This window comes from Diabrotica undecimpunctata, chromosome 6 (assembly GCF_040954645.1).
Source record: "Diabrotica undecimpunctata isolate CICGRU chromosome 6, icDiaUnde3, whole genome shotgun sequence".
Taxonomy (NCBI): domain Eukaryota; kingdom Metazoa; phylum Arthropoda; class Insecta; order Coleoptera; family Chrysomelidae; genus Diabrotica; species Diabrotica undecimpunctata.
The window spans coordinates 17154358-17181767 of NC_092808.1; the positions used below are offsets into that span (position 1 = coordinate 17154358).

The window sequence follows — 27410 nt, forward strand, 5'->3', positions numbered from 1 at the left end:
GAAAGTATGCGTTCATTGGATTTATTAAGATTTACAAGAAACATTGTGACAACATATCTACTACTCAACGCTCGACAACCAAAACCTGATAAGACAAAGTTAGGAAAATTATTTCGAAAAATTCCAGGATCTGTTTTACAAAATATGTCGGTTCTGCATTACCCAATTTCCTTAAAACAAAACAGATGCAAAATTTGTATAACAAACACAACCTTTGGATACGGTATTTGTAAAATTAATGTACATCCTATTAATTGTTTCAAATCTTTTCATGAAAAAAATATATAGATCCTCTCAAAACGTTAACATTTTTTATCAATAAATGTAATAAGTTTAAATTGACGTTGTTGATTTTTTATTACATACTGATGGCCATGTTCCAAAATTGGAACAAAAAAATTTTTAGGATTTTTTAATATTTTTCTATAAGTTCAGAACATAAAATTGACCTGTCGGCGCTATAAAATTTAAAAAATGAAGTTTGGCGGCGAATGGGTTAATCCCCGTTCACGTACGATATAAGGAGTGAAAAAATGTATTTTTACCTTAGTTTAGAAGTAACGGTACACTCTGTATATTTCTATTTAATACCTTTAATACAGATAACTTGAATTATTCGTCCAAAAAAACTGAATATTTCAATTTTTAATTAAACGTCACTTTTTTTCTAAATCACCAAAAAAGTTTTTTGCAATACCTTTTATGTAACGAACGACGCCAATGATCGTTAATTGTAATTTATTGAAGTTGTCCACGTACGGTATCAACATAGGTATCTTAATAAAAAAGGAGACCTCTCAATGACAGCCAACAATAGTGTAATATATATATACGTGTTTTTTATGTTATTTAGTGCAATTAGTGGCTTACAACCTAATATTTTTATTTTCATGACCTTATTATTATCAATACTTCCACTTACTCCAAGTTTTATTTTGATAACTAGGTAACTATTGTGTTAAATAGTATTATACTACACATAGTGCCAAAAGGATAAAAATTAGTGCGTTATTCGGAAAAATCTGAGTTCTAAAATGTTGAATCGTTCAAAAAGTATTATGGCTATACAGATCTATTTAGCGGTACTAGTGTTGTATGGATTCAGTTTGTATTATTCGACATTTGTAGGAAACAATATTAAATCTAACAAGGTTAAAGTACCTTTAAAGATGAGGGCAGTCGTGGATTACGGAAAGTGTTTCTTTACATTGTGGAATTTTGTAAGTAATATTTGTATATATTAAAATTTATTATGCCGCATACCTATATTGAAAATGTGCATTCTAGCGCGCTCTAATGTCCGTGTGAAGTCGTTACTCAACTGACAGGATCGCTTTATGTTTTAGTCTGAGGGCAAAGGGGGGTTTCTTGGCCGATTGAGGTCCATGAGATTTTACAACTGATTTTTATATATTTTGTCACGCTAAAACAGAGTCTTCAACATGATAATACAAATTTTTTAGCAGGAATTTTTATTTACAATTTAATTGTTTAACCCTTTAAGCCGTAAGTTTATTATGATGAACTGTTTTCAAAGTTTTTTCAAATAATAGTTTGGAATACTATAGTTAGTACATCAGTTACAAGATTTTTAATATATTTTGTTTTTTCTAGGAAAAAATTGCTGGTCATCCGTTGTACCAGAGTTCAATCAAAGAATAATTTTCATGCTAGTTTCTCTGGTACATAGGGTGTACCAAATGATAAAAAGTGTATCAATAATAGGTATAGGACTTTAAATAATACAAAAATGCTGCAGAATATTGTAATAAACAAACAAAAATATAATAATAAAAATAATAGTTCAGGCACTTAAATGATATGGTTTAAAACAATTAAAGCACAAAGCCAGTTTACAGTCTACGTACTCTATATCACTGCGTTTCTGTATTCCCGTTTTTGAGCACTGCTGGCATCGTCTTCGCGTGGTTTTCTGCGGCAAATGACCAACATTTTGAAATTACTCCATATTCAATGACCTCCCATTTTTTTTTTTCTCGCAGAGAAATCTTCTATAAGACTGATAGCTAATTTGAATCTATATTCACGGTGAGATATTACTTTTGTTCTACTTTTTTTCTTTGCCTAAGAGATTTTTTATATGTATGTAAGAATTTACTATGGATGCTTCAAAAAGGTAATAAAATAACTTCAGTCGTCATCGACGGCTTTTCCAAGTTACTGAGTATGTCTGCATTCGTTAGTCAAACCGATCAACACCGCCCATATACATATTGTTGTCTACAATGGCCTGAGGACAGCAGATGTTTTCTCGTTCTACAGTTTTTGATGTTCTCAAAACAAAACCAGTTTCTGCATGATTATGCATATTGCTGCATACAGTCATCGATTTTGAGCAACGATCCTTCCACTTACTTATAGTAATATCATTACAGACAACTCCAATTTTTCGTGTTTGTCTTACTGTTCCACAACCAAAATGACCTAATTCTGATAACTTATTCATAAGAGGAAGTGGTAAAAAAATTTTCAAAGTACAAGCAGTGTCCCCTTTTTTCCAAAACTTTAATTAAATTCAGGATAACTCTTTACCTTAGAGTATGTTCGTTAGTCCGTTCAGGTTCTCTACCTTGATATACCTCAAAATTGATGAGGTAACCTGTTTCGGCACATGCCATTGCCCAATTTTTATATTCCTCTTTATGGGATTTATTGGCATGTACTATTTCAAAGTAGTCCTTCCTTTAAAGGCAACCATACTTTCATCAATTGAAATCTTTCTGCTTGGAGCAAAAGATTTTATAAAGGATTTTTTAATTTTTGAATAAGAGGTCTCACTTTGTACAACTTGTCAAATTCCCGAGTTCCTCTGGCAGGCATTTGTTGGGTTATCATTCAAATGGATATATCTTAATATTTTAAGAAATCTCTTTAGAGGGAAAATAGTAGTAATCCTTCCATTATGAAAATTTGGACTTGCAGACTAGTATTTTTTTATAGAAAGTAAACTATTAAATCCCATTAGAATTAAAATTCCTAGGAAAGCTTTCAATTCTTCTAAGGACAAATCTAAATGTTTGTTGTCTTCGACACCTTTTGTTGTAGTAAGGTGTCATTGAAAAAACATTAAAGAAACTTACTGGGTCTTCAGAAGACGGTATCACTTTAACCGATGAATTCTGCATAATTACAATTTTTAAATTCAATAGGTATTCTTGGTTCTTTAGACCACTTCTTAAAATCATTGGTAACACATAAAGTTACTTCATCTTCACTTGATGATGAAGCATTCCTATTTTCTTTGAGAGGGTTTTTCGGGCTGGTAATCTCTGTCTGCTACAGAATCATCTGAATCCTCGTGTTCTAAACAGTTGTAAATTGTAGAATTTTTACGTTGTAGAATTTTGGCTGTACCACTTCCAGGCGGAGTAGATTGTAGTATTGTAGACGAACTTCCGCTAGAAGATCTTTCTGATAGTGTGTCCGGTTCTACTAATCCGTTATTTCATGTAATATTTTGGCTAACTGTTCAGTTGTAAGGCCCCTCTTCCAATACTGTATATCAGAATAGTTTTCGGAAATCTGAAAAAAAAGCATGTTGAGGTATTGTGTAAAATATTCGCTGAGGGCATAGATTGGTTCATAATATATGACGAAAATGTACAACAATGACCAACACAACATATGAAACCAATTTAGCATATTTGTGAGGGTTATAAATATTTATATTTTAGAGGAAAGTTTGAGGTTACATTTTTCTAAAATACACTGCGCTCCAAAATTAACGCATAATTTTAAAATTCTTATTTTGAGTTGTAATGAAAAAAATTTTGTTTGTTCTTTTCTGCTTTATGGTTGTTTTAGAACATCTTAAATAAAAAACTTTTCTTTTTTTACAAAAAAAACGGGTGTGGCAGTGTATATTCAAAATAATTTTCAATTTTCTTTACTTTTGATATATATTTTTTATTCTGAAACTATTGTATAGCATCTTTATATTGGTAATAAAAAACACTTACCTTTTATAGCACTCCTCAATGGTCAAATTTTGAAGAAAAAATAACAAAACACATTCAGCCACGTGCCAATTGCAAAAAAGAAGCACACCAGAATCCACCGGTACAAATTAATGTTGTACCACTACAATGTTTACGAGTTGAGTAAACATTCCGATATCAGAGCCATCTATACATTACTTATTATAATACAGGTATAGATGTAAATAGGTGGAAATATGATTTGTATAGTCGGTTCGCTATATTTACGCGGGTTTCGGATTAAAAATTTTATTGTAAGTACCCAGTTTTAATTACCTGCTCTTTGGGGAAATATCAACAATTTCATAAAGAGGATCGAAAACTGCATCCAACGTGATGACACCATCTTGATGACATTATTTTCCATACTTAATTAGATTGTGTACCATTTAGTCTAAAATCGTCCTATAGTCAATTGTCACCCTGCATATCCACGTTTGAGAATGGATGCATCGCTAGAGCAAAGAGGGCCGAACGGTTCTATTTATTAAGTGTACTAAGTCTGGGTGGACGATTGAGGAATTGTTCTACATATGGATAGTTCATTTTACAGAACATAGAAAATTATCAATAGAGAACCCAGTTTTATTGATCTTAGACAATCACGGTAGTTACATTTCTTTGAAAATTTCCGATTTTTGTCGCAAAAATGGCATCATCATGGTAACAATAATACCACCCTAGACGTCGCACAGGACTCAACCACTAGATCTCTCAGTGTAAAGTCCATTGAAAGCAGCTTTGTATAAAGAATGTGAATACATGAAACTTCATCAATATGAAATACTACCACCTCTGCAATTGATTTCACTGTTTGCTCAAGGATATTTGAGTGTTGCTAATGCAGAAACAGCAGTTAGTGGATTCCGAGCAACCAGCATTTTCAATCCAAATGTTTTCAGCCAATTTATACAAGAACGAGATAAAAACCCTCCTGACAGGATTTCTGCCGAACAAGCTGTTGAAAATACAGGGATGGAGCATGAAAATTTAGGAGCACCCAGTTTATTAGATATTCCTATCAATTTTAATGTCTTTGGTACCTACAAATACAGGATCAACTGAATCCGTTGACGATGTACGTCCACCAACATCAGGAATACAATATTCACTACTTCTTGAAAACACAGAACTAGATAAAGGTAAAATCCGAGAACTACATCCATGTTAGAGCTTTGAGAAATTAAATTTTGTACTACTAATTTTAATACATTAAAATATTTCATACTTTAGAAAGTTGATAAAAAGATCATAGACTCTTTCGAGATGTTTTATTGGAGAAGTATAGTGAGAATTCTTTGGATACTTTGGAAACGATTTCGAGGAAACTGTTTTATAAAGCTTGCAATATAAGTTACGGCAAAAAAAGTTAAAAGTGCTTCAATCTCGGAATGTAGGAGATTAAAAAAATGTCGAAGAAATTTAACGAACCTTGAAACTATCTAAAAAAATTAGGTGTTAAATTTGGACATGTATTCAGTTGCATGGTTTTAGAATTTGGGAAGAATAAATCTGTCTCTATGCTGCTTATTGTGCAATCGACAATAGTTATCAAGGTGACCAAAAATATAGCCAGACATCTAGCTATCAGCCAGAGATTACGAAGCTTTTTGTTGATAAACACAACAGGTAAATATAAACCAGGTCTAAGTAATGTAGGGTAACAAAATCATTTTACGAAATAATTAGATTGTGTGACCCCACTTCGCGTAGATGTGGTTTATCTTGTGATATAAATGTCGCCGAATAATTGCTGAAACGATAATGTAACGCCTTGTCCAAGGTCTACTTAAGTTTTGGTGTACAAAGTGATTTGAAGCTAGCTGGGTCAAACTCTTCATTAAAAATAACCATTTTATGTCAGCATGGGACTACGTGATAAAAACTTTATTTTATTTTTGTTATATATATTTATTTTAATAATTCTTTTGTGCGGAGTATCCGGTGGACTGAAATTGAAAAAAGATGTAGGAAATCATAAAGGTCCTCTAGATGAGTTTCGTAAAAATATAATAGAATACAGTTATTATGCTGCTACAAATTGGAATTTTGTAAGTATTAATATGAGTTTTTTGTTCATTATTGCAAATATAATTCAATATCTTTTAAATTATATATTCTGTACTTCCCTTGCTGTTCTCTATTCTAATTCAACCAATTGACCTTTTGGTGGTTCCTTCGATCGAGTGAAGAATCCAATAGATCTTGCTTCTTGTAATGTGGCCAGGATATCACCAACTTCCTCTACTTGATAAAGAATCTTGTGTGTAGGAAGCACGGGTCAATCATATATAAAAATGTAAATTTCAAACGTGTCAGTACGATTTTCTGTCACTACGTCAAGGTTCCATTTCTTGTTTAATGTAGGAGGACAGGCAGAACGTAGATAATCAAGTTGATTTAAGTTTATAGTTAATCATTGAATCTGGCAAAAACAAGAATATGGTATTGGAAAATCATCGATTCAACCGAGAGAGATTTAGTAGAAGGCCTAGGGACCCCCGTAGTTAGGTACCCACCTAGGCTTTAGATAGGTAATATTTTTTGTTGAAGTTTGGGTTTCTGAAAGCTGTATACACAAAATGTGCTGCATTCTCTAACAATGGAACAAACTACATTCGAATGGGACATTCTCAAAAACATTGGGAGCGTTTTATAAACGATGAAATGGATTTTATACATCCTTTCATCACTATGGATGAGATCTAGCTACCTTACTATGATCCTAACTCAAAACAAGAGCAAAAAATGTTATGTCAATTTCATATTTGACTCTCATGGCGCCATGAAAGTGGATTTTTCAGTTATCAATCGTAATTCAAAGACATGCATCCACTGTCGCACGTCGCTGGTTACATAATATATGATCTTTTTTTCATTTCCTCCTGTGTTTGGATGGGTTGTTTCACAAAATTTAAAAAAATCGCATATTCATAATTATATTATGATTTCAATTACTAAAAATTGTCGATCCTGCCAGGATTCGAACCTGGAATCTTCTGATCCGTAGTCAGACGCGTTATCCGTTGCGCCACAGGACCGGTGTCATAAAATTTTACGTAAGGTGGAGGTGGAGGGTTTTATTTGCGATATTATTCTATTCATTGGATTTTTTAGTTTTAAATCGTAGTTCAAAGACAAATAAACAGGCCTTGCCGTACACTGCTATATAATTTTTTTTTTCTTTCCTCCAGTTGTCAATTATTATTAATAAAAAATCTCGATCCTGCCAGGATTCGAACCTGGAATCTTCTGATCCGTAGTCAGACGCGTTATCCGTTGCGCCACAGGACCGGTATCATAAAATTTATCGTATATAAAATTCATAATTTTTTGCGGGATTACCACTTATATTTCATTGGCACTCTTTATTATATTATGCATTATTGTATGATTCTAAATAATACTTAAGACGTTACCCCAAGCAAGATGTCTTGCTCGGGGGGTTACGGTCGCAAGCTAGGTAAAAGTAAACAACGGGTTATAGGTGCTACACACAACCACTTCAGTGGAAAGTATGTACCTGAATATTCTTTTTTTCCTATTTTTTCTACTCTTAGATCTATATTTAACACTATATTAATAGAATAGGATAGAATATAGGAAAGGAGATCGCATAAATCCCTATAACAGGCATCCCCTTATCATGTTTTTTATTTTGTTTTCGCCCATTTTACAGCCTATTAAAAGCCTCCCTAAAAGCCCCCTCGCAGGTGGCAAAAACGTGAAAAAATCAATATACCAAGAATCTGTACACCGTAGAAAAAAATGTTTCAAATAAAAAATGTAGCTGAGATAATTTTAAACAAAAATCTTTATAAGCATTTTTTTGTGTAGAATCAACCACTCTCTTAGAAACAACGCTTGAAGCTATCGGTAATTTTTAATGTTACGCGCGCGAAATCAATGGTCAGTAAAATTTGTATCAGCTCGACGGTAAAAATTCGATTCTTTTCATCAAGAATTTAACAGTTAATTATTTATTTTTAATTAATTAATTAATTATTTAATTATTTAACACCTGTATGAAATCAAGATTTTATACAGGTGTTTAATAAATAAACGTGGCGCGATTTTTGTCATTTTTTATGATTCTGAAGAGATCAATTTGAAGTCATTTCATTGACTGGCCACTATGAAGTTTTGATTACTAGAGCCTAACTTTTAAAAGCTATAGTATGAAATTTTAGTTTGGCGTTTTAACAACAAATGTGAGGCATTTGAAATATTCTTAAAAAACGTTTGATTTAAACTTTCACACAACAAACGGTCTAAAACATTAAAAACTTTTTTTATCAACAATTTAATCACAAATACATAAAAATTAAAGAAAACAATAAATTCTTGAAATAATGTAAAACAAATATTGTTTAAGTTGTTTTTATTTATTTATGTTTTTTTAGTAGTCAGTGTCACCACCCCTAGTCCTTATGCAAGTTTCAGTTCGCGTAGACATGCTAATAAACAAATTGTCAATGTTTTGTTGTGGTAGTTTGTTCAATTCTTAAAGAGCAGTTTGTACTACCTGTGCAATATTTTGTGGATCATCCTGACGAGCTCTAATTCTTCTTTAAAGCATATCCCATAAATGCCCTATAGGGTTAAGGTCGGGTGAGCAAGCAGGCCACTCCAGAACAGTGATATCTTTTGCTCCAAGGAAGTTTTTAGTCAGTCTGCTGGTATGTGGAGGTATATTATCATCCATAAAAATTAAATTTTCTCCCATTGCACATTGCAAATTAAAGAAGTTTTTTCACCGATCATAATGCCTCCCCAGATTATGAAACTCCCCCCTTTATGTCTGTGTACAGATCTGGGAGTTTCTGTTCTTGCTTGTATTCGTCGGCCATCTGATTTTACACAAATTCCTGGTTTCGTCTAAAAATAGCACATTTTGCCAATTTGCAATGTTCCAGGTTTAGTGTTAAAGACACCAATTTAGGCGACCAGTCTTGTGCTTCCTGGATAATTCGGGCACTCATAAATATCTACTACTGTGTGGTCCTTGGGTACGAAGTCTTTTTATTTTAACTGAAATACTTACACCTTAGCTTCCAAAAGTTGCCTTTGGAGCTGCGTGTGAGCATTTGTTCACTTGCATTTTTAACCGTTGGCAACCCTAATTTGCGACCATCTTTTCTCAGACAACCTTATATCATCATATTAAGAACACAATTATCTTTAGTTTGATATAAAAAACATGCATATACGTTATTAGCAGCGTATTTTATTTAAAAAATAAACGAACGAATTCCTATTAATTGAATTAAGAGTATTTGCAGCCACTTTCTTAATGGCAACCTATTATCAATGTATTCTCCTTATTTTTAAATTTATGTAAAATTGTGATTTTGATTAACACATTAACCGCCATGTGAGTTGTATTTAACTCACGCTCCGTTTTGACCAGACGTTCTGTGAGTTAAATATAATTCCAACGACAGGTTTGGTTCTATGCTCTGTGAGACAAATATCATTCACAGTTTATACGTTATTCATATACAAAGCATTTGTACATGACCCGGTGGTCAGATTACTGAAGTTAGCCCAATGGTTTGCGTGAAAAATACTATTGTAATAGCCGTAGAAAATAAGATGCACATTTTATTGTAAATTATGTATTACCAAAAAAACAATCAAATTAAGTAGATATTTGTGAAAGTGACAAACTATTTAGTTCTTTATAAATCAAATTTTTACAGTTTTATGTTTCACAAAAAAACACTCCACACTTAGTCTGCTTACATTTTTTCATAGCATAGTCTCTTCCATGTTCTGTTTTCAGATTCTCATAACAAACTGTACACCTTCTTCTTGCTGATTCCATTTTTTTCAGTCGACAATTTTGTAAAATTTCTTGTACGACTTGTTCTTCCGGCACTTGTTTCTCTAATAGTTTTTTTGTTATTTCTTCTCTGAAGGCAGTAATTTGTATTTTATTTTTAGATATACTTTTATACATAATGTAGGCATTTGTAATAACTGATCCAGTGAGAAGTTCGACTGCTATTTTACGGTACCATTTTACTCCTCTTCGTAGTAAATTCGAATATGACTTCATTTGATCTGAAAGGTCAATAAACGCTTTACAGTTATTATAATTGATCACTGCTTGTGGTTTTTCTGCCATTTTGTTGTTTTTACTCATAACCTCTACTTTGCTGTCTGTGTGTACTGTACTAAGCATTAATACATCTCTTTTATCTTTCCATTTTATTACAACAACTCCTGTGTTACTTTTTCGTGCAATAATTTCATTTCACAACCTCTTGTGGGCTTAATTTTCTGTTCGATCTGAATGTGCCTATGAGATGTGTTGATCTATCTAAAAGTTGGTGAGCCAAGTGAATACTAGTATAAAAATTATCTGTGTACAGTATTCTACCACAATCTAGGAGACCGTCCATCAGCGACATAACAACTGAAGATGATGCTGAAATCCCTGGCTCCAAAACGTCTCTTCCGCAGTAAACTTTCATATTGAAAGTATACCCATTTTCTGTGCATAATTTGTAGAGTTTTATCCCAAAATTCCGTTTTTGTTCGGAATTCTGGCAGTTTGAAATTTGGCCAGGAAACGATCGATTAAGGGTTGAATTTTGAGAAGTCGATCACCTCTTGGACATTCTGTATTATTAGAAAAATGCCACATACGTAATATTAGTTCGAAACGATTTCGTGACATACGCTTTTTGATATCATTGACGTACAGGATATTCTTGAACCAATAATCGGATAGTCGAGGTTTTTTATTTAAACCCATCCACATAATTATACCCAGGAAGATTCCAAATTCTCAATTTGTTAGAGGTTTCCATCTTTTGACTCTTGAATACTGCGAAATATTTTCATTTTGTTTGATCTGCTCAGCATATCTGTTTGTTTCAGTTACAATATAGTCAATGATTATCATCTGTTAGAAAAAATTTATAGAAATCATAGGGTTCTTTTTGCGCTAACAGCGATGCAACTTCAGGTGAAATGCCAGGATGTACTGCATTGAAATCAAATATCTTTAGATTTTTTCCCGTTACAGCAGTCCATGTAATTTGAAATTCGGTAGGAGTAACAGGAATGCCATCGTGATCTGTGTCTTCAGATGATTCACTAGATTGATGATCTGTTGTTTCCGTGATACGGCTTGAAGATTGTTCCCCAGTTTTACGACTATCACTAAATGATTCACGACTAGCTCGCAACACTACACTACTTATCACTTGATCTACAGTACTTGTAGATGGTTCTGCACTATTTCGTTTCCATTTTTTGGTAGCCGGTTCTTCTTGTTCACTATGTGAGCTGGACATAGATGGTATATAATCGTCTTCAGAATTGTCACCTTTGAAAGGATCATCTACATCCTCATCACTCATATCAAAGTATTCATCCTTATGTAATCTCTGCAAATATTGTTGTTGTTTCTCGTATCAAATTTTTTCGCCATAATAAACAGAATAGGTAGTTCTAATACGAAACAAATTCGAACAGCACTGTTACTCTAACGAAATCTTTACTCAAACTAAATTGAGTAAATTGCAAGCTGAGACTTGTAGCGGTAGGTGAAGTATATTGCGTGAGTCACCTACAATGCACGTGGCCTGGAAGTGGTATTTTGATCTTAGAGCTCCGTGCGTTAAATATAATTCACGGTCATAAATCAAGGAAAAATATTTTTTTTTGTAACTGAACTTAAAAATTTAATAACCTAATGCATTTTTAATATGAATTAATAAAAAAAAAATTTTTCTTTCTATTTGGGCAGCCAATGTGTTAACTACGGTATGAATGTAGTGATCCTGCAGTGGGTTCTTTAGTAGAAAGTTAGATTAGTTAGACAATAAGAAATGTCTAATTTGTCAAATCTTGAAGTAAATAACGCGTAATAAAGTAAGATCATTAGAAATGTTTATTTGACATCAGCTTTTTGATATTTTACAACAATTGTTTGAGAAATAAAAACTGAAAACTAGTAATATGTATTAATTTCAAATATTAAGTATTTATTATTCACACAAAATTTTTAAAACTTATTCAAAAAAGAGAGATGAAACAAAGATACCACATTTGACAACAGTAGGTTACATGTCTCAATTTTTGGTGGAATCAAGAAGGATGAGTACCTCTATTGTATAATAGTTGTAATCTGTACTATTGGAGAACCTACTAAAAAGTTGAATTTCAAGTTGTTGATCCGAGACTGGATTGAAGGACAAACACAATACATAATCGTAATTGGCTTCCGTGACCCCTTCTTCACTATAATCACCGAATTGACGCGGTTATCTGTCATGATATGAATGAAATACTACAATTTTTAGTGGAATGATATAATTTGAGATATAAATCAAATTTTGACTTTGAAGTGGCTGTTTTGTGTTTACTCGCGGAGAGTAAATTGAAGCCGGCCTAATAATATTACCCAAATATTGGTTTTAAATAATTTTAGAAAAAGAACTTAGTATTTTTTATATATAAAAATGAGTGTGTGTGTTTTCCTATTACATGTATCTGTTCTAATAATTGTCCTATGTGGGGTATATGGAGGAGAGCAGATGAAAAAGACTATAACTGAACATAAAGGTCATGTAGATCAGAATCTAAGAAATATACCTCTGTATCAGTATTTTTATGCAACAAATTGGAATTTTGTAAGTATGTTATTATTATACAAATATTCTTTTATATGTTTATACGGTACTAATTTGACATATCAGTTTTTAATGTGTTTCTTTACTTACTGCAGATGGTCTGTGATATTGATAAATATTTTTCCATTTCCATTTGTTCTTGTTAACTCTTAAGTTTGTAAGTCACAAAACCATTCTGCGGCATCGCGAAAATTTGAACTAATTTGACATATCAGTTTTTAATGTGTTTCTTTACTTACTGCAGATGGTCTGTGATATTGATAAATATTTTTCCATTTCCATTTGTTCTTGTTAACTCTTAAGTTTGTAAGTCACAAAACCATTCTGCGGCATCGCGAAAAATGCCGAACAACACGAAATTTAAAAACGGTTGGAAAAAAGTTAATCGAACAAATGGAAAGCTCTACATGGATTGAATCATGTGAAGAAAATTAATAGCAACATTTATTTAGTATAGTAGGAATTAGATGAAGTTTCCGATGTAGAAGACATTTATGATAATATTATTTGTAAAGAATCAATAAAATCGCATATTGCAGATACATATGAAATACAAGTGATTGGAAATTCTGACGTTCAGAGAAACGTCCAAAGAAAAAACTAGGCAAAAACAGTAAATCCAAATTTGTCTGCCAAAGTTGGGTAACAACAGATACTCCTTCCTAATCAGTAGTAATTTAACATCAGTTTGATTGATATTTAGGCAATATAAAAATCAACCATGGAGGCAAGTCATATATTAAAGTTTTTTCACTCTTTTTTGATAAACAAGTAATTGAGAGCATTCTATATTTTACAAATATTTATGCATCGCAGAATAACCGTCACGATTTTGAAATGAATGACATAGATTTAAAAAAAATTACTGGCATATGCATATTATCTGGTTCACACTCTGCTTCAAGTTGATATGTATTGGTCGAAGGATGAGGATAAAGAAGTGCATATTATAAGAGAAAGCATGAGCCGACAGATTTATATTTATAATTTATAATAGTGAAGAAACCGCTACATCCGTGTCAAACTTAGTACATGGACGTTAATCTAAATTTGCTTTACCAGATGAAACCAGATTCGACAATATTGGCTACATTACAAAAAGAGACAATAGTGCAGGAATGTCGGATGTTCAAAATTAATATCTACTATTTATTTATGTAAAAGGTGTAAAATGCATCTACACCCCGAATGTTTCGAAAATGTTCACCTTAAAATTTAATTTTCAGTTAAGATACAATATGTTCCTTTATTAAAAATTTTACTGTTTTCCTTGAAAATGAGAAAAAAAACGGGTGTGGTAGAAGTTACACTTCTATACACGCATTCGCCGTTACAAATTTATTTGGGAGTCAATCTGCACAATCATTACATATGTAATGCTATAGGTAAGACATAGCAGAAAGAGAAACATAATTAATAACAACTTACTAACAATTAATAAACAACATTTGACCTGTAATAGGAGTATAGTAAATGAAGGATTGAATCAATATTTTGATGAAAATGTATATTTTTATTTTCATGTATGAAAGGAGTTGAATGCAAAAATTTTTTTACACATACTCTGCAGTAAAATTCATGGTTTATTTTTTTATCATCATCATCATCATCTTTTGGATGAATCTGGCGTAAATCAAATTTAAATCTGTCTTCTTCCTTTTTTTTGAACTGCTTAAACTATCTCGCAGAGATATTTGGAATAACTTAGAAGAATTTAATTTTTCCAAATTTTTTCCAAAGGCAAAATGTGCAAAAAAAACACCTAGAATAGACAAAAAAGCACTTTGCCTAAAAACCGAGCTTTAGTTATGGGGCAGGTAAACATTGGTTTCACACTTGTTCTCTCTCTCTCTCTCTCTCTCTCTCTCTCTCTCTCTCTCTCTCTCTCTCTCTCTCTCTCTCTTGTCATTTCCCTAATACTGTGCTCCGTGATTTCTTAACTATTTCCTATAACCAATATTCCTAACAATTTTTCTCAATTGGTCTCTATCTTCAGCTGTGAGAGCTTCGCAGTATGAGTCTCCAGCTGAATTCTTAATGTGGTCGGACCATCTAGTTGGTGATCGTCCTCTTGATCTTCTCCCCGTCAGGTCTGCGAACCACGTAACCGAAAAATTACAGAATACGTTTCAGATACTCGTATATTGTGAACGTCATTTTTTAAATCTCGAGTTGGTTTACAATGGAGACGTTTGTCCTATGATCTGTCCAAGGTATGCGCAGCTGGCAGCATTCTTCTCCGGCACCACATCTCAAAAGCATCAATTTTTTGGCGCTCGTGTCCGCGAAGAGTCCAAGTCTCTGTCCAGTATAAAAATATTTAGTGTTGAGTCAGGATAAATATTTAAATTCTCTGTAAGCAAGTTATTGGCTTTTATCAAAGATAAATAAGCCTTAATGAAAGGAAAAGGTTTGATACAGATATCACATAACCAAATACCAGATACCGGAAGTATCTTGTCTAACTTAAGAAGAGCAACTATTAATGTTTAAGAATCAGTGACCATTTTACAATCTATTTTCCTTTAACAACACTGCATCCTGAATATTAAGCACCAATGAAAGACTATTTTAGGCTATTTCCCCAATTAGTTTCCGGGATTCCACCGTATTACTATGCTAGAATTTTCCATTGAATTAGTAAGATTTGCTGTGGAATCATGACAACTTTATTATTGGGTAACTCGTCGAGGAAGTTCCATTTTAGTCAAGTCGGGATAGCATTTGACCTCGCATGGCAAGCTACCCCAAATTTTATTATTCTATTCTTTAGGGAGGGGATCAACGGTAGTGTAAATTTAAAATCGCGATTGAATTCCGCCATTGCGTTAGCAACCACACAAAAAAATTGTCAAAGAAGAAATTCTAAGAAATCGTAATTGCAACAATTTAAGTCCGTACGATTTTGTCGGAATATTGAACATGAGATATTGAATAAAAACAATTCCTATAAAACCAATCGCTGTAGTGTCTTACGCTTGCACCTTTACCGCATACGTACGACCTCAAATATTGATTTCGCCAAAAAAAAATAAATGAGAGATCAAAATTGTATAAAATATAATTCTCTTCATTTTTTTTCTATACATTCTGTCGTATAGATATTAATAAACGAGATAATTCGATAATTATGCTTTCCCTCCTACTATTTTTCTTTGTGGAAAAAAACGAAAAAATTACGAAAAAAATTGTATGAAATCGTATTGGCGACAATTTCAATCCTTACCATTTTTGTCGAAAAGTTTAAAATGGCGGAAATATTGAGCAAAAACGGTTCTCCTTTAAATTCAAGATGGCGGCTAAGGCAACGTCTGGATTCAGTCGCGATTTTAAATTTACACTACCATTGGTCCCCTCTAAAGGTCAAAATAATAAAATTTGGGGCTGCTTGAGATGCAAGGTTAGTCCCTTTTTTGCTTTTTTGCCTAACTCGACTGGACTATTTTTATACTATGTGCATACCATTATTTTGGTCGCGGTTACTTTTAATTTTTAACCTATTTTATTACCGACACCTAAGAGTGTACAAGGAAGGGGATAAGAAAAGAATATGTTTTATCGAACTTTTGACAATCTTTTATGAAACTGATTTAATTTGATCACTTGATTATTGTTTTATTTTTAAAACTGCGTAAATAGCTTTAAGTGCTGACGAAGGATGTTTATTTACAAATTTTATTTAATAGTTTCCTTATCACTGTAATGATATAATCAAAGAATATTAAAAACGAAGTTTCATCACAACTTTTATTATAATATTATCAAAAGCCTAACAGGACATTAAAAAATAAGATTCTAATAAAAATTTAACTCGTTTCATTAAATTGTTGATAAACATGAAGAAAAGTTGTGAAATGTTCATCAAAATAATCACCAAAAATAATGGAATCGTTGATCCTGGGTCACGACCCAGACTAAACAGGATTTACTTACATCAAAAAATCGATGTAATTACTCATAATTAATGAATCCCAAGTTATCTTCAAACTTTGGACTATATATTTTTTTAGAATTATTTATATCTTTTTAGAAATTCCGTTTTTTCTTATCCTTTTTTAGCATTGGTTATGATTTTAAACATTTAAGTGATTAAAATAAAAATAAAATAGTGAGTTCAATATAAACTACGTTTAAAAGAAAACGTTCTATCATTTTTTAAATAATTTCTTGATATATTTTTATATTTTTATAAACAAAATATCTTTTGATCGTTTTGTGGTTAGATAGAATAGTTAGTAGGATTGTGGCATATAACACATAATTGGAAAGGAGGGGGTATTGAATATGTTGATACACAAAAATCACACATGGCGGCATTGCCAAAAGGGAATTACATCATATATCCGTTGTTATTGGTCCGATTTTAACGGGTGATGCGTTAAATGGAAGAGAAGGATATAACGAATCTATTAAGATAGAAAAAACAAATAAGGCTACCTGCCCTATATATATATATATATATATATATATATATATATATATATATATATATATAAAAGTTTGGAATATTGGAATATTTCATCTTTTTATTGATTTTTATATATAAACTGTTCTGAATAGTTAAACATTATTTTGTTTCAATTCTCAACAATACTGAATAAATCTCAAAACCAGATAAACGATATGCAAAAAAATTATTTATTCTCTTGGAGTAAAAAACTTACAATGTAGAACTTACATTTAAAAATAAATTAGTATAGAAAAAAATAATTTTTAATAAAACTAATAATTAGTATTAGTATATAGTTAGTATATTAGTAGTATAGTAAGCTAGAAGAAATGTATACCACCTTGTCACACGCCTCAAAAAATATGGGCCTGCAAGTAAATGAAAATAAAACTAAGATAATGGCATAAACACCCAACAATAGAGCCAGAAACATCGGCCACCAACTCACGGTTGATAATTCTACCTTTGAAGTGGTGGACAAATTCACATACTTGGGCTGGGCTCCCTGATCACCAAGGAGAACGTCATGACGGAAGAAATCAAGCGAAGAATAATCCTAGCAAACAAATGCTATTTTGGACTGAGTAGACATATGAGAAGCAGAAACTTAAGCCAAAAAACAAAAATAACCATATACAAAACCCTTATACAACCAGTGTTGACATATGGGTCTGAGGCATGGACCATTTCCAAGGCAGATGAAAATCTCCTGCTTATATTTGAACGAAGGATCCTGAGAAGAATATTTGGTGGCATCTGTGAAAATGGTGTTTGGAGAAGGAGGTACAACTACGAGATATATCACAGATATAAACATATATTTGGTGGTAAAGACGTAGTATCCTTTATAAAAATAGGAAGACTAAGATGGGCAGGACATCTGGCAAGATCACAGCAGAACAACCCTCCTAGAAGAATCCTTATGTCACAACCTGTGGGAAGTAGAAAAAGGGGTAGACCAAAACTCAGATGGAGGGATGGTGTAGATGAGGATGGTAGACAAATAGGCGCAGCAAACTGGCAACAGTTGGCAATGGATAGAACTGACTGGCGTAATAGACTTGGGAAGGTGGAAGCTCTTTTATAGGGCTGTAGCACCAATGATGATGATGAATAATTAGTATTTCCTCCATTGGCCTGTGTGCATGCCTGTAGGCGATTTGGGGGATTGTAATAGGGGGATTGTTTCGCTTCTTGATGCGTGTTTTGAGAATGTCCCAAGCATGTTCAATAACGTTCATGTCAGGGGAATTCGAGGGCCACTGTAATGTACATATTCCTTCTTCTTCCAGAGAATTTTGTGCTGCTGCTGTTCGATAAGGAGGTGCGTTGTCATGCATAAACACAAATTCATCACCTACCGCCCCTCGGAATAGACCTCAAACCATAATACTGCCACCTTCAAATGGGACACGCGGTTGGGCTGTTTCTAGTCGGGCTTGTCGTCCTGGGGCCCTCCAAACCAGTGTTTTTCGCGAAGCAGATACCAAGCCAATTTTTGACTCATCAGAGAACATCACGTTATTCCAGTTAGGACCATGATGCACTATTTTTCTAGCCCATTGCAACCTCACTATTTTGTGTTTGTAGGTTAGTTTGGGAACACGTAGCGGTCTTCTACGATACAAATTTACCGCATTTAGTCTGCGTGTTATTGTTTGCCGTAAAATATTAATTTCTTGAAGCCTAGAAATTTCTCTGGATATACCACTTGTAGATTCCAGACGATTTCTAAGAGCTATCAATGTTATTTGCTGATCTTGTGCTGCTGTTGTACATCGACTTCTACCACTTCTGGGACGATCCTTGACGTCATTTGTATCTTGGATTTTTTTTTAATTTTCGATACAGCACTCTGAGTATCATCAACAATATTCGTGATATAACTTTGACTAAAGCCCTGTTGTAACAAAGCAATTACTCTAGATCTGTTAAAATGAGATATCACATTTCTAGGCATTTTTAAAGGCTCAATTCAAATTTAAGCAAAGACTGAAATAATGTGTAAATACGCTAATCAGTTGAATGTGACCAAAATCATACAAAAACGATTCAAATTTTTTATCATTTTCATTTAAAAATGCTATAGAATGAATATCAACAACAGTTTTAAAACCACCATAGGCGTAGGTATTTTATTTGTACGTATTCCAAACTTTTGGACATGTGTGTATATAAGGCATAGTAAAAAAACATGATGCCAGGTAATAAGAGGTTAACTAGACTGGCAAAATTACTAGTCTCTTGATAACAGATCTTTAGTATTGGGTCATACCGTTCCTGAAATTGAAAATAAGTTTATTGTAGTAATCTATGAATATATAGTAGAACATATAGTACAGTTTAATGTATTAAAATTTTTCATATAATATAATGCATTTTCCTTTGTTTCAGATGCTACAAATCTTCTTTATTTCGCTAGCCGTCCTAGATGAACTCTCAAAACTGCTGAGCTTGCCATCAAAAATCCAGAATCTTCTGAACAAAGCCAGGGCCTACATATTCAACAGCCTCGTGTTTCCATGCAGCACATTAGTAGTTTTTACGTTTTGGTCTATCTGGGCTGTGGATAGAGAACTGATATTCCCGAAGGTTATGGACACATTCTTTCCTTCGTGGTTGAATCATGTGTTACATACTTTCATAGCTATTCCTCTAGTTATAGAAATACTGCTGCCAAAGAAAGATAATTTTGTGGAATTTAAGAATGCAGCTCCTATATTATTATGTTATGCTGGAATCTACCAGACATTGTGAGTATTAAGTCATATTTTTTGAGTACGATAACGAAATTATATTAATTTTAAAATGAGAAATGCAATAACAATATATCCACATTGATAGTGACTGTTGACTGTGTGGTAACTAATAATAATAATTCTTGCGAAGGCTTGATATAAAATTTAATCAAAAATGAGTGATTGATGACTCCCGTGTGAATTAATGCTTACCTAACCTTCCTTTACACCTTGTTATTTCTCGAACTCCCTCAGCCTATTAGGATAAATTGAAACGAGGGTTTGATGACACTATAAATTTGTAGCACTGCGTACTACAATGATATATGCAAGGCCAGAATCGCTCGTTGTCGAAGAGTGTTGGGCGGGGTTTTTTTTGAACATATAGAAACTATATCGTATCTTAAATCCAAGCACAATTAGATAATATGAAATTATAATTTATTATTGGACGCCACCCCTGGTTTATCCTCGAAGGGGACGAACAAAGAAAAAATTAAGATTTATCGAAGGTTTACAAGAAAACTATACTTTATTATTTCTTAGTAATGAACAAAAAGAAAACATTAAAAGTTATGTCATCCCAAAAGGATATCAAAATACCATTTTATGTTTACATTATCATAAACAAAAAAGCTTTGTATCGTATTAAATTAAGAACTAGTTATAAAGAAAATGAATATGTATATTAACCCCAAATTTCGAAATTTGTTTACATTGAAAATAATATAGTTATTTATCAACTAGGAATAATAGAGAAATTAAACCTTTAAATAAAATTAAAACACTTCACTATATTTTCATTCTTTGAGTTCATAATTATTTCTCGTTTTCTTGATAGAAGATATAATAAAAATTGGTACAACCTAAATCTGCTCTGTTTCTTTTCTTATTTAATCAGTCAACCAAATGAAACCATTGATTCGGCTCCATCCTATATCAATCCACCACCATCCTAGATAAGAGGGGTTAGGTATTCCATAAAAAGATAGCGCTACTGGGCCAGGATCTGGAATAACTCCATACCAGTATTATCTTGAGACATGTATTAGAAATATATCAGCATTATAGCCTCTCCAATAAGGGTCTCTAAATGAGACCCACGGCGGAAACACGTCTTAACGGTTGGACGTTCTTAAGAGAAAAGAGGGAGACGCTATTCTTGCGCTCTCTGAATTTGGGCGTGAGTGACAAGTTGATGAATGGGCTCATCTACCGGATATATTTGGGAATTACAGAAGAATCCTTGAGTCGGCTACAGGTACTTGACAGATAGATGGGGTTAGTAGTTTTATTAAAAAAAAAATAATCGAAATTTATAATGATTTTCTTTTAAATCTTTTGAAACGGTTACAAATTTGGATAATCAATAGGTTCAAAGTGGATAATTATACCAGTTCTCCAAATAATTAAGTATATTTCTAAAAGTTGGATTAGAAAAAGTTTACACAAATAATGAATTTTTTAGAACCCTAAAAAAGTTAACTTATGAGTATTTTCTTTTTTCTCGAAAGTCTTTTAAAAAATGCTTCTTTTTAGATTTTCTAAATAAAATTTTAAATATAAGTCTCGAAGTAATTAATTGGAAGATGTGTACCCATAGAATGGCTACCGAGATCACTAGATCTTACCTCGTTCAATTTTTTCTTGTGGTTTTTTTAGGTTCAAGTTATACTAGACAAATCCACAAAACATTACTTAATTACGTCAGAGAGTTATACAAGAATGTAACAACATCACTACATAGATAAATGTTACAAAATATTGGAGAAGAAACAAAAATAGGCAATACTTCCATCAACAGGTGGATGGTGAACACTTACAACACCAAATAAACTAAATAATATTGACTACCAAAAGAAGAAAACTTGAGTACTTAGGACATGTGATCAAAAGGGCCAAAATCCTCATTACTTCAACTTATTATGCAAAGCAAAATTCGAGGAAAGCGAAACGTGGGAAGACGAAGAAGATGGTGGCTTAGGAACTTAAGGGAATGGTTTAAATGCAATAGGGCAGAACTATTTAGAGCAGTAGTCAACAGGATCCGCAATAGCCATGATGATTTCCAACCTTCGATAGATAAAACTAGCCCCAAATTTTGAACAACTATTAAACTGCCCAGAATCAAAAGAACTGTTTCAGAAAATTCAAACAGAAAATATAAAAGAAGAAATACAATTCCACAAACTCAAAAATAACAAAACATCACAAGAAGACAGCACCGACGGAGAAGTCAGTAGCCAAATTCTTGAAACATTACACAAAATTGATACAAGAAATAGGGAGAACAGAAAAAATCCTTTCCGTTCCTTGCTAGCCGCAAAGTCGTCGTTTTTCATTATTTCCTTGAAAAAAAACTTAGCTTTCATTCCAACATTAGTCCCGAAATAGGCGCTTCCCTGGTTCTTTCCTGAATAAACTACATGTATAAAGCTTCTTCCACATCTGGATGTTCACAGTCAGTAGTTAACAGAAAATGGTCAATCTTCTTGTGGTTTTTTTTAATGTCATAAATTGTAGATCAACAAACGCAGTATTCACCTGCTATACTGTTGAAAGATTCATTACAATATCACTATTTTCTTCAATTTTCACTTATTTGTGCTTTTGTGCTGCAAACTCAGACAACATTTATAATCAACAGTAACAGACATGTTGGATTACACAGGGATTAGTTTTTATTCGAAAATATTTGATTAAACTATGCGTACATAGATGGTAGCACCAGTACAGTATTTAATAAAAAGGAATATGAATGGACGAAATGAAACAAAGTCAAAGTAACCTCTAGAAAACAAAGTTTCGATTGTAAATAATTTTCGTTTATGTTGATTTTGTAAATATTATCGATGGAATTCCAAAGGTAGTCTTCCTTTTTTGCTTCTCCTTCAAAAACGTACTAAAATAGCTTAAGCAAAAATTTCTTAACACACGATTTTGTGTATTGTTAATTCAGCTTTATTATTAGGTTGTGTACTTTGACAATCGTGTACTCTTTTCAAGAAAGAATTGAAATTATTTTTATTTATGAAGAGTTTTGAAGTGTGCACAAGGGTTGCGCTCTGAATGAAAGACTCTAGTGTTGCCTTTCCGCTACGACTAACCCAACCAATTCTCCATGTTGCTCTTTCAAAAAATACAGATGCTACTTTTACGTTCTTTATTTGATAACTTAACAATTAGAATTTGAGACGGGTGCCTAATTTGAGACCCCGTCATATATTTGTGTACGATAGGGTGACATCTAGTGAAAATATTGAAAACTGATCATTCAGTGCGGTGGTAGTGGTAGTGCACCGAAAGTTATTTCGGTGTTTATAAAAACTTACACGACATCAAGGTAAGATGATTAAATTTATTCCCATTTTTTTTTTGTTAGTTTAATATCAGTTAGACGATATCTCATATTAGACGATAACACTACGATAAAGCACTGCTGTGACTACAAATACCTAGGTATCACTATTTCACAAGATGGAACATTAGACAAAGCCATAAGAGAGAGAAATACGTCAGGGAGAAAAGCCATCACAATGTTAAACACCATTTTATGGGACCAATCCATCAGCAAAGAAAATAAAAAGAGGATATATGAGACTATAGTAAAAAGTATCACTTTATACAGCTGTGAGGTATGGCCACTGAAAGAAAGAACACTGTCAACGCTGAAAGCGACGGAAATGGATTTTTGGAGAAGAGCCGCAGGAAGATCTAGAAGAGAAAGGATTACCAACGAACGCATTAGAGAAATAATGGGAATCAAACGAACAATCACAGATGACCTAACAACAAAACAACTTATCTGGTTCGGACACTTACAAAGAATGGAGTTTTCGTACCACCATTATTAATCTTCACTAGATGGCTTCAACACTTCATAAAATTCACTAAACCTTCAGCTACAGATCCTGTTCTCCTCGTCCTTGATAGTCACTATTCTCATACGAGAAATGTTGCTCCAATAGATTTGTCCAAGCAGATTCATGTGACGATTATTTGCCTCCCACCACATTCTACACATAAGATGCAACCGTTGGATGTTGCTTTTATGACACCTCTGAAAACTTACTACGCACAAGAAATAGAAAAATGGCTTAGAGAAAATCAGTTGAGTGTTGTGTCGCCTTATGCCGTTTCCAGTATTTTTTGTAAAGCTTATAACAGAGCTGTGGCGATGGAAATATCTTGCACTGGTTTCCGAAAAACTGGACTGGTCCCTAGTTGTCGCCGTATTTTTAGGGACTTCGAATTTTGAGTTCAAGAGCACTTGGAAACCCAAAACGAAATAGACGAACAAATAATAGAACCAAACCATGAACAATCAAATGATCCAATGCGAGAACATAAAACTCCTAGTCCACCAATACCTCATAAACAAGTTGTTTCTTCGAAAGACATCTGTCCAATCCGTACACAGAAGAGAGATACAACTAAAAAACCACATACCAGATCAGGAAAGGCTTCAGTTATTACTTTATTACTCTAATATCCTACAAAGAAGAATTAGAGAAAAGTTTGCAGAACAAAAAAAAAACAAAAAAACTAGTACCCCAGAAAAACTTGGATTGTGTATTAGCTCCAGAAAAAAACAATTCAATAAAAAGTTTTAGATAAAAAAAAACAGCAACGCCCGAAGAAGAAATATCAGTACATGAAGACCTGGGTTAACCTTCTACATCAAAAGGCAAAACATCAAGAAGGAAACTGAAAGTTTCTTCAAGTTCAAGCTCAGATAGCAGTGAAGACCTTTCATTAGCTGATTCATCGTCCGACGAAAGTGGAGAAAACGACGCGGAATGTCTATTTTGCACCGGCAAATTTTCCGACGATAGATATGGCGAACAATGGGCAAAGTGTTACCAGTGTGGCAGGTGGGCACATGAAGACTGTGTAGAAATAAAGTCCAGCACATTTATTTGCCTTTTCTGCGAAGGAAAGGGCTTTTTTGAACAGTCTCTCAAGGGGTACCTGTCTCAAATTTGGATACCCGGCTATCAAAAATTAGGCCACCTTTTATTTTTAACCTTAAATGTCGCAAAAAAAATATATGGATTTTTTTGCAAAAATATATGTTTTATTAACTTTAATTTTTTTTTGTTTTCTAGAAACATTAAATTTAAGTTTTGGAAATAAATGTTTTAAAAACTTTTGAATGTTCTGTTTTATATTTGTTTTTCAAAAAGTGTCTCAAATTTGGTGCCTTTCCTCTATATTGTAACCCAGGTCGGGTTGAACATCGTAAAAAAAGTCGATGCCTACACACTACCTATGTCAACACATGACTAATAATTCATTCTATCTATAATAATTCGCTAAAATACACGATTTACGCTGATTATACAAGGCTTTTATCTTTTCTATTTCAAATTCACGTACTGTCTATCAATGTCTTTTTTTACTATATCAATACGTCTTTGACATCGAACCAAATTCAAGTTATTTCCAATCAAACATTTTAGTAATTCAATTTAACATTAATAATAAACAATCTGTGTTTGGATACTCTACAAGACATCCAAATCGTGATGAACGCCACATGTACGTTGTACGTTATTGATTTGGCGTTAAAGTTCTCCGAAACGGGTTCGGTAGTAAATAAAAAAGAAGTAATAGGCGAATAATAATAAAAACTTAAGTATGGTTTTGGTAACATTTCTCCACTCGAACACCCAGCCGGCGAGGAGAACAAATTTATTTTTGCCAATTCGGCGGCTGAGTGAACGAACACACACATTTTTCGGACAGAGAGTCATCAGCCCAGGCTGGTGGCTCTCTGTTCGGAACACACGCTTTTTCTTTTTTTAGGGACACCAAGTCCCGAAGTCAAGTTAGAGTAACTTCAGTCGAATCAATAAAGTAAATAGGGAGAAAAGCCGATATGTGTGCTACCCCTACAGTTAGGTGGCCTAACCACAGTCATTAAAAATAGAGGGTGTCCCATTACCCAGGGCACCCTAAGTAACTTTCAGATCATAAGCCTCCTCACGTAAGTCACACGATGAGGAGGGAAGGAAAAGCCTGGGGGTCAGATAGGTACCACTTCGATTAGCGAAGTGTGGCCGGTTTGATCTTCGGACACGTGGATCCTACTCTTACAATGGTATACACATGTTCCTAGGGGCAGGGTTGATCACTGCGTGTGTGTGGTAACATTTGTTCCAGAGCGCACCAGCTCAGCTCAACTCAAACAGAATCGGAACAAACGATAACGTAGGCTTAATATGGGATGAAATGGGGAGAAAATGAAATGCTCTTTGAAATGATGTGCTACTTGACCTTTCCTATTTAAAGTTGTATTTAACATTTACTCTGAGGGTTAAAAATATTCACTAAAATTAGTAAAAGTCTCCACTCGTGACAACAAAATCAATCTGTCTTTCAGATTTTTCATATTATTTACCGAAATGAAGATATTAATGGTGGGAATGTTGTCATCCTGTATAATTATTATTAATAAATTACAGTACCTATTTTAAAAACATTTTTTAATATACTTTTATTTTGTTTATTTCAGATATTTTTCCATATATCTCAGGGATGGAGTATGGCTATATCCAATTTATAAAGTTCTTAGCATACCCCAAATGGTCTTATTCAATATAGTACAAATGTTATTAATATTAGGATTCCAGTATGTAGGTATAAGTCTACAGAATAGCAAAATGAAGAAAACAGAAGTAGGTAAAAAGAAAGTCAAGTGATTCATTTTACATTATTTATTGGCAATAAACGCACTAGCAATAATAAATTGTTCAGTTTTATAAAAGTGTTTTAATTTATCCTTTATTGAGTTACGTAAGTTACTAATCCTGGATAGTTCTTAACCCAGAACTACGTCAAACTGTGAGTGTTTCACTGCTAATGATCAAAAATGTCATACATGCTAAGAGGTTATACAGTACGTTAAGTTTTGGATTAGATATTGCAAATACATAAAGCGCTAAAATCCTCAACATTACCTCGTACGAGGTAATTGTAATTCTCCGATCCCTCTGCTCCGACACCTAGACTTCTAGACAGAAAATGAGAAAGTTTTTTAAAAAACTAGCCTTTTTGTGTGTTTTTAACTCTGTGTATGTTTCCTGTGCTCCTGTTGATGTTCTACTCATAATATTAATATCATTGTCATAAGCGGCCAGTTGAGCTGTTCGGTTGGTCAGTAGGTTTCCTCGTCCAGTTTGCATTTGCCTAACTGCATACTCCAGTGCCAGGTTAAACAAAGTTGGGGCCAGCCCATCTCCCTGCGAAATTTTGAAAAAGTCTGTCCGGTGGTTTTCTATTCGTACACATGCCTGAGTTTCATCCACTGTGGCTTTAATGAGTTTAATTAGTTTGTATGGTATTGCCAAAGTTTGTTCCTTTTGACTGAGTCGTATGCCTGTTTGAAGTCTACAAACACGTGAACATCAATGTCATGTTCCCATGATTTACTCAAGATCTGTTTGACTGTAAATATTTGATCCAGTGTCGATCTTCCCCGTCGGAAGCCCATTTGATACTCTCCAATAATATTTTCTGCAGTGGTTGGAGCCGCTGGTTTATAATATACATGAGGACTTTATATGATGTACAT

At 33.3% G+C, this 27410-nt stretch overlaps 1 protein-coding gene and 2 non-coding genes across 5 annotated transcripts; 1 reads left to right on the forward strand and 2 right to left on the reverse strand.

Moving 5' to 3' along the window:
• Window positions 1-801: 801 nt before the first annotated feature.
• Window positions 802-26603, forward strand: LOC140443207 (androgen-dependent TFPI-regulating protein-like). 3 transcript variants are annotated; one of them, XM_072534325.1, is made up of 3 exons: window positions 802-1220; window positions 19491-19849; window positions 26352-26603. In XM_072534325.1, the coding sequence occupies exons 1-3, from the start codon at window positions 1035-1037 to the stop codon at window positions 26536-26538; spliced, it is 732 nt and encodes a 243-aa protein (XP_072390426.1). In that variant the 5' UTR covers window positions 802-1034; the 3' UTR covers window positions 26539-26603. The 3 variants fall into 3 exon arrangements, with proteins under 3 accessions (XP_072390426.1, XP_072390425.1, XP_072390427.1); XM_072534324.1 differs by lacking the exon at window positions 802-1220 and adding an exon at window positions 5754-6049; XM_072534326.1 differs by lacking the exon at window positions 802-1220 and adding an exon at window positions 12355-12646.
• Window positions 6967-7039, reverse strand: TRNAR-ACG (transfer RNA arginine (anticodon ACG)). Its single transcript has one exon. It is a non-coding gene; the product is annotated as a tRNA-Arg (tRNA).
• Window positions 7220-7292, reverse strand: TRNAR-ACG (transfer RNA arginine (anticodon ACG)). Its single transcript has one exon. It is a non-coding gene; the product is annotated as a tRNA-Arg (tRNA).
• Window positions 26604-27410: the final 807 nt, after the last annotated feature.

What these genes read in the sequence shown, in the direction of transcription:
- LOC140443207 (XM_072534325.1), top strand. Translation starts at nt 1,035, where the DNA reads ATGTTGAATCGTTCAAAAAGTATTATGGCTATACAGATCTATTTAGCG. An exon ending in TCTTTACATTGTGGAATTTT is followed by an intron (nt 1,221 to 19,490) that starts GTAAGTAATATT and finishes CCTTTGTTTCAG; the next exon opens with ATGCTACAAATCTTCTTTAT. An exon ending in GCTGGAATCTACCAGACATT is followed by an intron (nt 19,850 to 26,351) that starts GTGAGTATTAAG and finishes TGTTTATTTCAG; the next exon opens with ATATTTTTCCATATATCTCA.